We start from the raw sequence: 15,376 nt of genomic DNA on the forward strand, positions 1-15,376 counted from the left end.
TCATCTAAAATTTTCAAAAAATTATTATAATAAATACATTCATAACTAATAACATTTATCTCACACAACATGCATAACACCTACTTTCAACACAAAAACACATAAAATATTGGTAGGTATTTAAAATGATGAATAATGAGGTGAAACAATCATTGTAACACTAAAACCATATTTTTTTTTTCCAAAGTGAAAAAAAATACAAATTTTAAAATTAACATTAAAATATAGCCGAGCCTACTTTAAAATTAACATTAAAATATAGCAGAGCCTACCTAATTCAGTATAAATCTCTAGCGACTGAAATGAAGAGGACAATGCCCGGTGCATAATTTCCTAGATGGTCCAATCTGTTGAATTCATTTTTGAGGGGGCAATCGACCGGCCATGGGAGAAGAGAAATGAGGAGGTAACCAAGGAATTCAGATCTTGAACTTACTTATACACCAAGCGTCTAAGTCCATTCTAATCTGACCAATTTGTTCTGTAATTTTCATCTCGATCCGATCCATTCGGATTCTTTAGGCTTATATCCGTGGTTTAGGTAGGTTTTCAAAAGAGTCTCTTTCCTCCAATTTTCAGCCATGGAATCTGCAGAGGCGTACGCGATGGCCATGGAAGCCGCAGAGGCGTCTAAGAAACACAGGCGGATATCTGGTTCGGATGGGGCGGAGGAGCCCTCCAAGCGCTACAAACATCACAGCAGCAGTAGCGCCAGCAGAAGAGACCGAGATAGAGAAAAAGACAAAGACAAGGACAAACACCACCACCACCGCCATCACAAGCATAAGCATCACCACCGCAGAAAGCACACGGCCGAAACCCTGATGGAAAGGGACAGAGATGGCCATGGTTCAACTAGGGTTTCAGTTGACCGCCAGCATATCAATGGAGTGCCGATGGAATCCAAAGAAGAAGGCAGAATCCGAGTTGCTAGGGTTTCTAGGGTTTCAAGGGGTGCTGACATGATAGGCGATGGGGAAGAGAAAGAGGAAGGAGAAATTGTCGAAGGGGAAGAGTATTTTGAACCGATGAAAACCGTGGCGTCCGACATCGAATCCGGTGAAATTCATTCAGAGGAGGCAGCGAGCTTAAAGAATGGGGTCGATGAGGTTTCCGGCCCGAAAGAGGCCACACGAGGTTTCAAGATGCCCGCGGACAAGGTACTTGATGTTTATCTCATTCTTTGATTATTTTATCCATTTACTTTTCAATCTGCGAAAACCTTAAATTTAGCCATGTGTTCGAGTTATAGTGATAATTTGGCAGGTCATGTTCTAATGAAAGAGTTCAGGCTTTCACCGTAAATTTCTGAACTTACAGACGTTATATTACAGATATTTGCCTGTTGCTGTTCATAAATTTTTACTTTGTTGTTATATCTTGTGTCTCAGTAATTGTGTGCTACTAATTTAAACCGCTCAAGATTGCCTCTGTTCTGTTGATAAATTTATTAAAGCTTAGTAGTATAGATTGCCTCTGTTCTGTTGATAAATTTATTAAAGCTTAGTAGTATCTTGGTTGGTTAGTCTGCTGTTCAGGTGTAAACTTGAGGGGGTTTACCTCCACTGCGCAGAATTTTCTCCCGACATGCTAATGCTTGCATCCTCTCTCATCTAGCTGGGAATCACCAGAATGACATGGCATGTCCCAGGAAAATGACCCCATTCCGGCCATAAAATGGGGGATTTCTACTAGAAAGAAGAAAGCTGAGTACTATTTTGGGAGTTTGATGATATGTAAATTAGATTAGTCACGTTGTGCTAAAATTTGGTGGTTTGCGGGTATTGAGATGTATGTGTAGGCTCTACCGATCTCTGTGTTGTTGTCAAGAGTTAGCTTCATTATATGGCAGTTCACTTCCACTCTATTGTTGATTAATTATATGATTTATAATGCACCATACAAGGCATAATACAAATAGCTTCTATATTTTTTATGCCTACATGGGATTTTTCTCAGGGCAAAGTCAAACTATTCCAGTCAATAAGTACAATTAGAACAGTTCCTGAAAGTACCTCGTTATCTATTCGAATGATTTATTTCCACTCAATTTCATATTTTTATTTTCCTTATTAGGTGGTTTAATTTTACGCTAGCATCTTTCAAAATTCAGTATTGTTTTAGGGTAATTTTGATAAATAATTATATATCAGATTCAGTAACACCATCAGTATTACTTTTAACTACGGAAAAAGTATTTATTTTGTTGGTTTCTATTTGTAGGAATTTAACAGCAGAACAAATCAAGAGCCAGAATGTAATGAAATGGGGGAGGAGCCTAAACGTGATTTGGGAGGATTTGTGGAGGGTTCTGGAAAAGCTGATGAAAATGCTTTCAACAGGGCATTTGAACGTAGCTGTGTTGATAATGGATTTATTGAAAAGAAAAAATGCTCACCGCTGAAGGGTAGAAATGAAGAAGGTGATAAACTTAGAGAGGATGTTGACAGGCATGATGCGCTGGCAGGGGAGAATTTCATGTCAAAGTGTGATGAAATGAACACGAAGTTTGACAAGAATGTTGCAAACGAGGGAGCAGTTCAAGAAGCTCAGAACGGGAGGAGCTCAAATCATCATCCAGTGGGACATATGGAAATGACTGAAAATGGCAACAAACAGTTGAAGGTGCATGAACTGCACTTTGAGGAAAGAAAGGGTGGAGTGGTTGAAGATGGTAGCAAGTTTTCACGGCAAGGAAATGATTTGGTGCTAGAGGATAATTTTAAGCATAGAGGGGGGATTATTTTGGAGGAGGATGCCAAAAACAGGCAACATTGCATCTCAACCTCTCGAGACACTGGTAAAATTCAAGAGCAGGAAGCAAGTTATCACAGATCAATTTCTGGAGAGAATCGGCACAAGCGAAGGCGTTCACAATCTCCTGCAAAAGATGTTGAAAGGGAAAGGCATCACAGACAACGGCATTCACGTTCTCATTCAAAAGATAGTGAAAGGGGCTTGAAGTGCAAAGAAGGCCATTCCAGATCGCCTATGAAAGCTCAAAGCGAGGGGCAACACAGAAAAGAGCATTCACAGACACCTTTGAAAGATACTGATGAAAGGGAGAAGCATCCTACACGAGGTTTTTCTCCATCTCCTTCAAAATATATTGAAAGAGAGAGGCATCACAGGAGGATGGACCTTGAGTCTAATAGGGTTGCAAAGGATTCAAAATTCCACACCAGATCACAGTCTCTAGGTGTTAGAGAAAGATTGGATTCCAAATCAGCTGGAATTGAAGATGATGGTGGAGAGAAGCGCAGGAATGGCCAGTACAATGACTATGACAATGAGAGACACCGAGAAAGAAATCATTCTATGTCTCATGACATTAAGAAAGACAGGCCATCAGATAGAAACAGATCTCCTGATATTTTGAGGGATAAGTATCGTGGAAAGGGAAAATCTCCTCCTCGAGACAGTTATAGAGAGAGAATTTCAGATATAAAACGGTCAAGATCTCGAGACAGGAGGGAGCGGCATTCTCATTCACGAGATAGAACCCATGTTCATGATGATCGGGGAAGGAGATCAAAATCTCGTGAGAGAGAGATGAGGTACTGCAGAGACAACCGTGATCATAGTGCACGAGCCAGACGCTCTATTTCTAGAGATGTCTCAAGAGGTGGTCGAATTGAAGACCGTGGTGAACGTTTGTATGGTAGACATCATAGATATGATCATCAGAGAGAATCAGACAGAGATAGACCAAGAGACAGAAAGTTGGAAAGAGAGCGAGCTTCGAGAGGTCAGGAACCAAAAGAGATCCCAAGGAGGACAAAAACAAGATTAGGCAAGTCTAATATCTGTGAAGTATATTTTTTTCTATTATTATTATTATAGACATTACTTCTATTGTGTTCATTCTAATAAAGTTTCATTTGAAATTGTTAACATATAGAGAGGAAGAAAATCAAGAGGAATATCAGGAGCGGGTTGCCTTGCAACTTGCAGAGCAAGAGGAAGATGATATTGAAAAAATTAAAGAGGAAAGCAGGAAGAGAAGACAAGCTATATTAGAGAAGTACAAGCAACAGGAACATGAACAACAGTCTAATGAACAAATTGAACAAGATGCTAGAAAAGGTATTTGATCATATTTACTTGTGAGCTTCACTTCGTAATTTTGTTTAATAATAAAAAGTATGGATATAAAAAATCAGATGATGGTAGTTTTGTTATTCTATGTTTATTTATCTGTTACTGAATGTGTTAAGAGGTCACATCTCCCTACAGATGGCGATACACATGGTTTAGACAATACGAGGGAGAAAAGTGCAATCCCAGCACAAATGCCAAGCAGACAACTAGAGCAGACGATTGGTATTGGTGATAGTGGACAGGATGGGAGTGATACCTTTGTACCTGACCCAACATTCTCTGTTGGAAAAGAGCCACTGCAAGCTGGGACACTCCCTGCAGAAAGAAGATCATGTGCTGGTGGTCTTGGCGAAGGTTCCCCAAAGGTTGGCATTCCTTTGTCATGTAGAATACATTACTTATAAAATTCTAGAAACATGTGACACATTATTTTCTTGAGGGCACATTACTTATAAAATTCTAGAAACATGTGACGCATTATTTTCTTGAGGGCTGCCACTTCTCAAAAAGTTAAGATGTTAGGCTGCCTTTTCTTTGACCAACTCCTATTTTGAGTTTATTTGAAAAGCAAGCTTAATAATTTTTTATTTCAGAAACTAACAGATGTGCTAATCAAAATTGGCCTTGAATAACTCTAGCCCATCCTTAATGTATCTTAAGGAATTCACATGACAGGAAAGTTTACTGTTTCAAAATGCTAAAAAAACTTGTTTTGCTTTATGAGTATGTGTATATGCTTCACACTTATCTTCTTTTCTCTATACTTTATGTGTTGATTTTAACATGTTTTCGGCTCTTTTGTTTTTTAGAGTGAGAGGTCAGCGGATATGTTTTGTGATGACATATTTGGAGAATCACCTGCTAGAATTCGCAAACCGGTAAGACCCCCTTTGTTTCTTTTTTGGTTGGATTAGCTTATGCTATGGATCTATGGATTCCTTTGGAGTAATTGAAATATAAATTAAACTTGACATTATTGTTTGATATTCTTAGGAAGGGGACACTACTGGAATAGTGCATATTATTTGTATTTGGTGTTTATATTATGTATTCATGTCACATTACTTGTTGCAGGGTAGAGGTGATGGGTTGCCGGTTGATACAAGTGGTCTTCATGACAACTGGGATGATGCAGAAGGATACTATGGTAAGCTATTCATAAGAATATCAATCACACGTTTAGTAATAGATGCATGACATGAATTTTTTAATGTCATTTTTTGGAGGATTAATCTTACATAGAGATTTAAAATTGCATTTTGACGCTGTATTGTTTTTTATATGCTACTTGTGGGGCTGAAAACTAATAATATTATAATGAAATTTTCTCTTACTAGACCTTTTAATGCTGTATTGTATTTGTTCAATTTGCGGTCATATTTTGTTTGTGTGGTTTATTAGTGGATCTACTACATGATATACATTGCCTTGTGTCTTTGATTGTGCTTCTCTCTGGTTAAGCATGCCCATGTCCAACCAGACATGCAAATTTCTTATATTCTAAATACAGATTGGAGAATCAACCTTGGCGAGTAACTTTTAATGATAATCTACTTGATTCAGGTTACCGCATTGGTGAAGTTCTTGATGGCCGTTATGAAGTTATAGCATCTCATGGTAAAGGTGTATTCTCAAGTGTTGTTCGGGCTAAGGATCTTAAAGCTGGGAAGGGAGAACCTGAAGAGGTTGCGATTAAAATTATACGCAATAATGAAACTATGTAGGTTCTTTTCCTCTATTTTCTTTTGGCTAATTATTTTTTTCTCTTCTTTTGTATTGTGGGCATCTTGATCCTGTTTTTCTAATTATAACATTTTTCTCATATACAGGTACAAAGCAGGTCAAGAAGAACTGATAATATTGAAGAAACTTGTTGGTGCTGATCCTGAAGATAAACGCCACTGTGTCAGATTTCTCTCCAGCTTTAAATACAGGAATCATCTTTGTTTGGTGTTTGAGTCCCTGCACATGAATCTTCGGGAGGTTCTTAAGAAATTTGGTCGCAATATTGGTCTTAAATTAACTGCAGTGCGAGCATATGCGAAGCAATTATTTATTGCATTAAAGCATCTGAAGAATTGTGGGGTTTTGCACTGTGACATAAAGCCTGATAATATGCTGGTATGTTCTTTATTATCACAGTAAATGAGTATTACAGTGTTTTAAATTGACATAATACTGAAAATTAGAGTATTTTTTGTTTGTTATTTATTTGGTTTGTTATTTGTTTATTTCTTCGTTCCAATCTACTTGTTTATGTTTTGCAGGTGAATGAGGCAAAGAATGTTTTAAAACTCTGTGATTTTGGCAATGCAATGTTTGCTGGTAAAAATGAGATTACACCTTACCTCGTTAGCCGCTTTTATCGGGCCCCAGAAATAAGTAAGTTTTGGTTCTTATTAATGCTTTATCACCCTGAAATGTCCTAACACATATGGACACTAATGTATGACGTGCTTGGTATTACCATGATGTACTTTTTATGAAATGTATATATGGATAGCTATCTTTATTGATACATGTAAGTTACATTGGTTACTTTAACAGTTCTAACTTTTTTTTGCTGTGATTGGCAGTTCTTGGTCTACCTTATGACCATGCTATGGACATCTGGTCTGTTGGCTGCTGTCTATTTGAGCTTTATCTTGGAAAGGTGCTTTTTCCAGGGCCATCAAACAACGATATGCTTAGGCTTCATATGGAGTTAAAGGGCCCATTTCCAAAGAAGATGCTGAGAAAGGTGAGAACAATTTCTTTTCTTAAAATCTTAGGATGCTTTTCAAAAACAAAAATGCATTTCTGCGCTTAATCTTAGCATTCTTAACAGACTCTGACTGTGACAGGTGGAGTACTAAGCAGTCACTGAACGAATAGGCAGCTTGCTATTCCTTATTGGTGAGCTGCATGTTAGTTTTAAGGGCATGTGTTACTGTGTCTGTCTGTTGAGTGTACTCTATGGAAAATGGTTTGGCAGTGATATGGCACTGCTATACAGTGTACATAATGAGATCCATCCACTTGGTCTTTCCCGCTGTCCTAAGCTCTTCAACCTGTTAGATATTCAACCTATGTGAATTGTGTAGCCTCATAAGACCCAGTTTGTGTTGGTTGAGCAGATCTTGTTTTGCCTTCTGCTGATGAAATCTTATACCCATTCTTTTAGACACAGATTTTTGATATTTTCTTGCACATTGATTGATGTTTTTTGTGAATTTAGTTATAACATTGTCCAAAATATATATATGCTTACAAAACAGTGAGTGAATCATCTGGTAGTCAGTGAGTAGTTGATCTCACAGTTCTAAGAAGTAGATTTGAATAATATTCTCAATCTTTGTTTCTTTTATTTTAACTACAGGGAGGATTTACAGATCAACACTTTGATCAGGACTTGAACTTTCACGCCACAGAAGAGGACCCTGTTACAAAGAAGGTAATTGCCTACCCAACATCTAATGATGCAGGGGATTTTGATTACAAATCCACCATAACATCTCAGGCAGTGTAAAACAACTCATATTTCTTTTCTTGTGTGTGATGAAGCAGACGGTGAAAAGGTTGCTTGTCAATATTAAACCTAAGGATATCAGCACTCTTATTGCAAGCTCTCCAGGCGAGGATCCAAAGATGTTATCAAACTTCAAAGATCTATTGGAAAGGATTTTTATTCTGGATCCAGACAAGCGGATTACAGTATCTCAGGCTTTGAGTCACCCATTTATCACGGGCAAGTGATTTAGGTTGCCAATATTTGGCATGAGCTATGCTGCTAAGTTCAGATTGTCTGTATTATAATATTGGTTTCTAATGAGGTTCCTTTCTTCAATTTCAATACAATAATAGACTTGGTCAAATTGTGGAAATTTATGTTATTGTTAGCTGAGTATGTGGCACTTAAGTGCTTTGCTTATTCTGTTCACCTGATGATGGGACATTTATCCTGTGATTGGTCATCATCTTGCCGTATGCCAAGAGCAAGGGGTACAGAATCCTTGGCGTGGAAGAACCTTGAAACAGATGGTGTTGGTCTGGAGCGCCTTTTTCTACTGGGCAATTCTTTCAGTGGAATATTTCTGTTTCTATTGTAAGACAACTCGCCAGAGGCGTTTTTTCCCTTGTAAAATGTTCCTGGTAGTAAATTTTTTTGCATGCTATATTGCAGCAAATTTGTATTCAATGAAAAATTTAAATCATTATTTCTATTTTTTCAGACATGGAATCTGTGCTACTGTATGTCAAAAGAAATATTGTGGTGTAACAACAGGCTGGATAAAAAGCTCAATTCCCACTAATATAGGATGGATTAGTTCTCTTTAATTCAGTTGTCTATGCCAGGAAAAAATAAACTTGTGAATGATATAAATAGTGATTGTCTTCTGTCAAATATATCTTGAATATATAGTTTAATATGTATTATAATACTAACTAATTTGGTTTGTATTTTCTCTATAGAAGTAAATCTATTTTTTTTTGGTTCTTTTGTTTTGTTTATTATTCTTTTAGACTTTTGAATAAGAAGTCCACCATTTTAAACTTCTCGATGAGTCTAATTATCTTTTTTGTTCAGGGTTGCTGTCAGGGCTCATGAGGTAACCCATTCGGTGCTTTAAGTGCCAGGTAGCTGCTGCAAGAAGGTATCTTGTCTGATATTTGGGTTACTGGTGAAGTGGTTTGTGATTGTCGGAAGTTGAATATTTTTCTGTTTGTCTCTTGGAGAGCTTACCGTTTACTTTGGTTTTAGAAGTATTATTATGTTAAAACAATTACACAGACAAACTGTGGCCAACTTGGTGGCTCTACCCTTGACCGTAGCATGAGAACATGTCAATAGCAAACTTCGTGGGTCTACCTTAGTGCAAGAATAATGCCACATGCAAACTATCCATGCACAGGGAGTTATAAACTGGAAGGCAATAAATAAAACTGCAGCCTACAAAAGGGTCAATTGTGATATGGTTGACCACCAAAAGTCCCTCCTGTCTGTTTTTGACTTTTTCCCTTCCTATCTGAATTCTCCATTTATTGCAAGGGACATTTTGGGAGTTCCTGTCCCAGACTCTAGGTTGGGCACCACAGTACTAGCAGACAGCATATCTTGAGGTCTCTGATCCGGGGGCAGAAGTAGACTGCACCTGTTCAGAGTTAACAGTTCTCACACTTTGTCTAGTACTGATTCAGAGCTTCTTCCACCCCCCACAGCCTTGAGTGGTAGGAGTGGGGTGGTTTATTTTTTTATTTTTTGGATGGGGGCTGGGGGGAGGAGTTCTTCATGCTAATGCACATCCCAGGTTCGTGGATCACTGGATTGTGCTGCAGGCCCCCATCAGTCCTGGCTATTCTACAGATATACTTTAAACAGTGCAGTGGGGCCTTTATAGTGATTGAGGACTCATTGATGAGACATCCCTCCCTTATTTTCCACCTTGGCCTCCAGTTCCAGTTCTACATGATATGCTGTTCCAGTTAGTGTTTTCACTATGTACTTCATATTAACTTCTTCATGAGTTCTAATAACTTCGCTTATTGTTGTTAGATTAGATCTAGGAGATGCTATGGCACTCCCACTTTATATTGCACTGGTGTTACTCCATGGTCCCATTGATCTACCTCTTTGGGCATTTGGTGGACATAAATAAAATTATGTTATCTTACACTTTTTTTTTTACTGTAACCATCTTCGTTCTTCTTTTGTTTATTTCCATTTCCTTTCCTTACCCTACCTCCTCCCCGTCTTCCTGTTTCTCATTTTTTGGCTGGCCCGACAAGCTTAGAAATGTTGTTCTGTTTACAGTTTGCTTCATTGTTTTTGGTTGTGATTTAGCCTTGCCCTGGAATTGTTCCAGGTTGGATTCTCCATTCTCTGATGCATTGTTTTTTCTGCTGGTCTACATTTTTAGCAAAGCGCAGTATGTGGATGTTAAAAACATAGAAGAAATGGATGCCCAATATGTCAGCACAAAGACAATAACTGGAAAAAGAGATTTTTTGGAGGTTTGATGGAGGACAGGTTAGGTTTGCAAATTTAAGAGTTTGAAGCACTTCAAAATTGAAATACACAATATATTGCTGCATTTCTACATATATACTACGTAGTTCCATGCTAATACATTGCTTTTGGAGAAACACAGTCTGGGTTTTTATAGCTTTTTTGAAAATATGGCCATCTCCAATGACTCTGATTATTAATTTGCTACTGCGTTGCCTGTATAGAAGTGGCATTTTTATTCTCTGCTAGCAGCTTATCTTGTTTATAATTTATCCAAAATATGTTCAAGCCTAGGTGGGAGTAAACCTGCATTGCTTACCGACATTTTGAATATGTACGGCAAACCAAATGATCACATCTGTGTAGTCTCTGGCAGATTTTAGGTAGTCTCGATCACTTTAATGAGGTTAAGTGTGATTTTATCAGGTCCCTATTACCCAGGCAGTCAAGCTTGTTGCATCACTTCTTTCTTAGAGGTGATTTTCTCTTAAGCAGGGTGAATATGTTAAAGGTTAACTGTGAACCTTTGAAACACTTCTTTCATAGAAGCTGTGTTCTCTGAAGTTGAGAGTGGACATAAAAAAGGTTAAATGTGTAAAACTTTGAATAAAAAGACAACTCAAGTAATTGCTTGATGCTGATTCAATTTCTGCTTGTAATATGTTAAACTTTCTGAGAATCTCTAGCATCAGTTCTTGTACTGTAGTGACGTTTATTTGGTTTGTCTCATTAATGCAGTATATGATACTTGGACTACAGGACAAAGTTGAACAAAATGTTTAAAGCGGAAGAGTTTCCTGTATCACATTATTTAATTATCAGCGAATGCTATTGTGAGAAGAGAATACAAACCTTTTATCTTTGCAGTCTGTATCTATGGTAGATGGAGCAGTTCTCCAGGGATATTTGTGAAGTTTAGGATTGGTTTCTGGCAAAGTACCTTGCTTTTGATTTCCTTTTAGTTTGGTTTGCAGAATATGGAGACGTGTTGAGATGTCCTGGGTTTGAGAATCTGCACCATTGCAACAAAATATAAGTAAGTAACCAGTGCAACAAATGGTGATTTAATTTCTTCTGTAGCTACTTTGTACCTATCCTTCTACAATTCTATCTTTATAATCAATGAATCAGTGTTATTTGAATATATTTCACTTAAACATTAAACTAATTTGTGCTGTTCACTGATATTCTCTTCTGTTGAATGCTTGCATTTTTTATTGATCAATAATCCATCTATTTCATAGTAGTAGCATTTACCTGGTTTCATTCCGCGCATTGAAACACAGTGCTACATTATCATTTGTTTAATAGAAACAGTTATATGTCTGTCAGTGATGACTCAGCACTAAAGCTTTTATTTTCCATCATCATTCAACTTGGCCCACACATTGATTTTACTTATATATAAAAGGCCAAACAACATTACTGTGATTATTAATTAGCTACTGCATTGCAAATTAATTGGCGGTGTGTCATACCCTCTGATGGTTGCTGTAGATAGGAAAATCAAGGGATCTCAAATTCAGGCCTGGACTCACTGGATGAGATCAAGGGACAAAACTGCCATGAATTTCTTACAGATAATGGTGTGCAGTTTCAGGAGATTGGGTTGTTCAGGGTTATATGTTAAACGCATTTAAAATTTTCAACAACACTTGCATCACCTTTTGCTAGCAACATTTTCCTTTCCCAAGCCCCTCTTCACACACTTGGTTATTTGCTTCAAAAGTGCGTGGACTTGATAAAATTAGAGCTATCTGGCTCTCCATGGGCAGAAATCTTTGTCTAATGATTGACCACTTAACCGATGATTCTTTTCTTGTCATGTGGGGATGAAAACAATTCTTGTTTTACCATTGAGTACCCATATATTTGGATTGTTGGTGTAATATCCAATGAAGAAAGCCCTGTTTATCCTTGAGTGTTGACTCATTTTCTGGGAGGGTTTCTAGTACAAGATGGGTATTGATCCATGTTGGACAATTTTTTCTTAAATTTAGGGCTTTTGTTTGCTTTCTAGGTCTTTCCCATGTAGTTATTGCAGTCAGTTGGCAATATAATTGAGAAGACAACTGCAAAAATTGCTCACCAGGGCCTATGAGATGTTCACGGAAGTCCTTGCTACTACTCATAGCTACTATATCTTTTGTTGGCCTCCTTAAGTGATTGTGCCTTTTTTTGAGCCAGTTGGGAAGAGAAAAGAGGCTTCCATAGTGGAGCAAAGAATTTGTTGTACTCATAAAGAGTAGCGATGACTAGGTGTTGTCAATTTGTGCAAAGTGGAAGGTTCTTTTGTTCATTTGTACTTTTTTACTATAATGCCTTGCAAGAGGAACTATTGAGAACAGAGTTATTAGAACTTGAACTAGACCAACATTGGAAATGTGAAAGTCATGACCCTGATTGGAACTAGACAATGATTGGGCTGTAATATCAATATATAATATTAAGAAATACATAACATACACATTTTAATAACAATATATATCTATGCAGATGTAACATCAATGCAAATCTAAACCATTAGATACCAAATGTTTAAATTTTTAGGGGGTGTCATTAAATAAGCTTGGAACTGGCCAGGTTAGGACAAAACTGGTCAAAACCATTGTTGGATTTGGTTTTGGAAAGGGTTTGGTTGGCCAAAAAATGGAAACTTGCCTAGATAGGCTGTTTTGATAATAATGGTTGGGAGGCCTTAACTTGTTTTGGTAAATATTGATGGATCCTATGTTGTTAAGGTTATTTGGAATTGAGAAGATGTTGTAACCTACTTGCATTGGAAAGGGGAAGGTTTCAAATTTGGTCTACTTGTTAATGAATGTTACATATGTTGTACCCTTATTATCCTTGAAAGCAATCCTTTCACTAAGTTCTCGGCTCTCCATTTTTTTCCAATGTTCCATAGAGATGTGTCCCCCTGAGTGGTGGCGTGCCACCTACATTTTCCCACACTTTGGAGATGGGGGGGACATTTGGGGAAACACGCTTCCCCACATCCCCTTTTTGGTCAAATGTGGGGAAAATTAGCAGGAAACAATTCTGTGGTGTGGGGGACTTTTGGGCTTCCCACCTAGTAAAGGGGTGCTTTTGGGTATTATGGCTTGCTAAGTCATATGTTAGTGGTATATCTGGCTTGTGTGCTGTTGGATATACTCTTGGTTACTGTATATATAATGTTTACATTGCACAATGGTGAATTTGCATGGATGAATTGCCATTGTTGGGATTTATCATTATGATTATTATTATTATTATTTTTGTTTTGTATTTTTAGAGATGGGGACTCATATGCTAGGTACTTGACATCCCCTCCCTGTGCCCCTTGAATTTCCCCCAAATTTGGGGATTTTTCCTCATGTCTCCCATGTGTGTCTCCCCGCACTCTCACTCCCATATCTCTTAAACTTGGTGGAACATTTTTTTTTATGGTAAATGCATCACATCCCTTTAGGACATCATTGCCTCTTCAGAATTGGGAGTTGTAATCCTTGGACTTTGTTGAAGTAGTCTTTTTGCTGCCAACTCTATTTCAATTTTTGATAAAAATTCGAACTTTTGTTCATGACTATTTCCTAAGATACCAGGATACGGATACGGATCCGGATCCGGATACGGATCCGTTGGATTTTTGAAAAGCCAGGATCTGGATACGGCGAGTACAAAAATATATAATAATATTTTTTAAAATTTTAAAAAATACATTTGATGTTTAAAATCAAAACCATTCATGAATCACATCAATGATAACTCATAATGCATTATGAGTTCTCAATAGTAGTAAAAACAAAATGAATGTTTCATAAATGATCACTTTATTAATATGATAATATAGAGTAGGTGTGTCTACATATCATGAAATGGGTCTACATCATCATCATCTACATATTGCAACTCTACATCATGAATAGACGATCGTGCGCCAGGAATGTTAAAAGTTGTTGCAGAAGTAGGAAGTGGTTGTGTAGCATCCTCAAGTAGATTAAGGTGAGTCATGGCATTCAATGTCATGTTCAAGTCAGATATCTCAGGTTCCACATCCCACATCCTATTTGGACCTTTTTTATACTCTGAAGTAGAATGTGATAGAAGGCGAAGGTTGGAATGGACATATACAAGATCCTCAGCCTTCGCTGCTCCCAATATGTTTCTCTTTACCGAATGGATGAAGCCATATGTACTCCAGTTCCTCGTGGCTAGAGTTGAGAGATAAGTGCTATCTCCACCATGAAAGCCCCACCAAGTAATAGGATCCATATGCCCTCGATCATCCATGGCTATTGGATCTGAAAAGATCCCAGTGGATTGTACAAATGCTCCAAATTCATCACGTACATCCTTTGCAATTCCAACTTCCCTATAGATTTTCCTCAAAGCTGTCTTATATCCCCGTACCACTTCAGAATCTCTGTTTGGTGCTGCTCTACCAGGTAAAGACAACATTTTGGAATGGTAATATTTGGGGTGTAGAGCATACGCCAAAAGGTGTAATGGTGTGGTCATTTTGTTCCACCTTTTTGTAACTATGTCTTTCACTTCATTGTAAAATACTTCAGAGGGGTCATTCTCACTTGCCTTGATAATTTCCCGTATTTTCTCCAACATACTATCTATGTTTTCATAGACTTCCCCCAAGCAAGGCATATCTGTGTCAAATGCCCTAATCATGGTTAGAATTGGTTCTGTGAACTGCAAAAGGTATTAGACCTTGTCCCACCATGCATCATCAAGAATGATATACTTTATTCTTTGTCCTATATCAGAAGTTGAAGTCCTCCATGATTCCCAAAGAGGGTCAATGACCATTGCCTGTAATGCTTGTCTGACCTCCAAAAGCCTCTTTATGACTAAAGTGTGGGAAGCAAAACGAGTTTCGACAACCTACATAAACATATTGAAAAGTAAAATCTTAAATCAGACATAAAATAAATTGAACATTAAAATTGAGAACTCATAATGCATAACATTGATTAAAATTGGAGTACCTTTAGTAGCTCCAACTTTGCAAAACTCCGATATATGGCTTGGGACATTGAGTGATTCGTGATAAACATTTGGATCTCCTTTGATGCTACATATATTTCATTGATCCACTCAATTTCACCAATCTTGGCTAGCATAAGGTTCAATGAATGCACTGCACATGGAGTCCAAAATATGTGATTGTATTGACTCTCCACAATCAGGCCCGCTGCTCTACAAACCTTTGCATTGTCTGTGATAACTTGGACAACATTTTGTGATCCCACACTTTCTTTGGTCTCTCCATCCATCAGAATCAATGGACAC

The 15,376-nt window shown here is 37.7% G+C and overlaps 1 protein-coding gene across 1 annotated transcript in view; it reads left to right on the forward strand.

Annotated features, from left to right (window-relative positions):
• The first annotated feature begins 293 nt into the window (after nt 1-293).
• Nucleotides 294-15,376, forward strand: part of LOC149223793 (Protein kinase superfamily protein) — a 40,625-nt gene continuing 25,542 nt past the window's right edge. The window contains exons 1-15 of the mRNA XM_089385927.1: nt 294-1,160; nt 2,224-3,788; nt 3,896-4,086; nt 4,237-4,466; nt 4,911-4,979; nt 5,176-5,248; nt 5,665-5,821; nt 5,931-6,222; nt 6,369-6,483; nt 6,678-6,841; nt 7,460-7,534; nt 7,648-8,185; nt 8,669-8,735; nt 10,009-10,108; nt 10,826-11,123. Of these exons, the coding sequence (XP_089242053.1) occupies nt 582-1,160; nt 2,224-3,788; nt 3,896-4,086; nt 4,237-4,466; nt 4,911-4,979; nt 5,176-5,248; nt 5,665-5,821; nt 5,931-6,222; nt 6,369-6,483; nt 6,678-6,841; nt 7,460-7,534; nt 7,648-7,836 (3,699 nt within the window). The 5' untranslated portion in view covers nt 294-581 and the 3' untranslated portion in view covers nt 7,837-8,185; nt 8,669-8,735; nt 10,009-10,108; nt 10,826-11,123. The remainder of the gene's footprint in view (nt 1,161-2,223; nt 3,789-3,895; nt 4,087-4,236; nt 4,467-4,910; nt 4,980-5,175; nt 5,249-5,664; nt 5,822-5,930; nt 6,223-6,368; nt 6,484-6,677; nt 6,842-7,459; nt 7,535-7,647; nt 8,186-8,668; nt 8,736-10,008; nt 10,109-10,825; nt 11,124-15,376) is intronic.

The sequence above is a fragment of the Pinus tabuliformis genome, chromosome Q (genome assembly GCF_031772625.1).
Source record: "Pinus tabuliformis cultivar Carrire ecotype Pingquan chromosome Q, CPIR1, whole genome shotgun sequence".
NCBI classification, from domain to species: Eukaryota; Viridiplantae; Streptophyta; class Pinopsida; order Pinales; family Pinaceae; genus Pinus; species Pinus tabuliformis.